Below are 434 nucleotides of genomic sequence, written 5' to 3' on the forward strand. Positions count from 1 at the left end.
CTTTATCGTTTAAATCGAACACCCATAGGTTAGTCGTAATGGCGTTAAGTAAATAGCCCGCGCTGGAATGCTGTATGCCTTTAGGTTTGCCGGTAGAACCTGAAGTGTAAAGTAAAAATAATGGGTCTTCAGCATTCACCCATTCTGGTTCACAGATTTTATCTTGCCCGGCAACAACATCAGACCACCAAGTGTCACGACCATCTTGCATGTTTATATCATGTGCGCTGCGTTTTAATACGATAACATTGTTGATGCTAGCGCAGCCGTTACTTAATGCGCTATCAGCCGCTTCTTTAAGTCCAACGATTTTCCCACCACGTGTACCGCCATCAGCGGTAATAAGCATAACGGCACCGGTATCTTCAATACGATCACGTAAGGAGTCTGCAGAGAAACCACCAAATACGACTGAGTGAATAGCGCCGATACGC

At 45.2% G+C, this 434-nt stretch overlaps 1 protein-coding gene across 1 annotated transcript; it reads right to left on the bottom strand.

Annotated features, from left to right (window-relative positions):
* Nucleotides 1–13: 13 nt before the first annotated feature.
* On the bottom strand, nt 14–430 carry LOC106820580 (acetyl-coenzyme A synthetase-like; the record flags this gene model as incomplete). Its single annotated transcript, XM_014825087.1, has 1 exon — nt 14–430. A coding segment is annotated over one exon (417 nt), but the record flags the coding sequence as incomplete, so codon positions are not given.
* Nucleotides 431–434: the final 4 nt, after the last annotated feature.

The sequence above is a fragment of the Priapulus caudatus genome, unplaced genomic scaffold, assembly GCF_000485595.1.
Source record: "Priapulus caudatus unplaced genomic scaffold, Priapulus_caudatus-5.0.1 Scaffold26096, whole genome shotgun sequence".
Taxonomy (NCBI): Eukaryota; Metazoa; Priapulida; class Priapulimorpha; order Priapulimorphida; family Priapulidae; genus Priapulus; species Priapulus caudatus.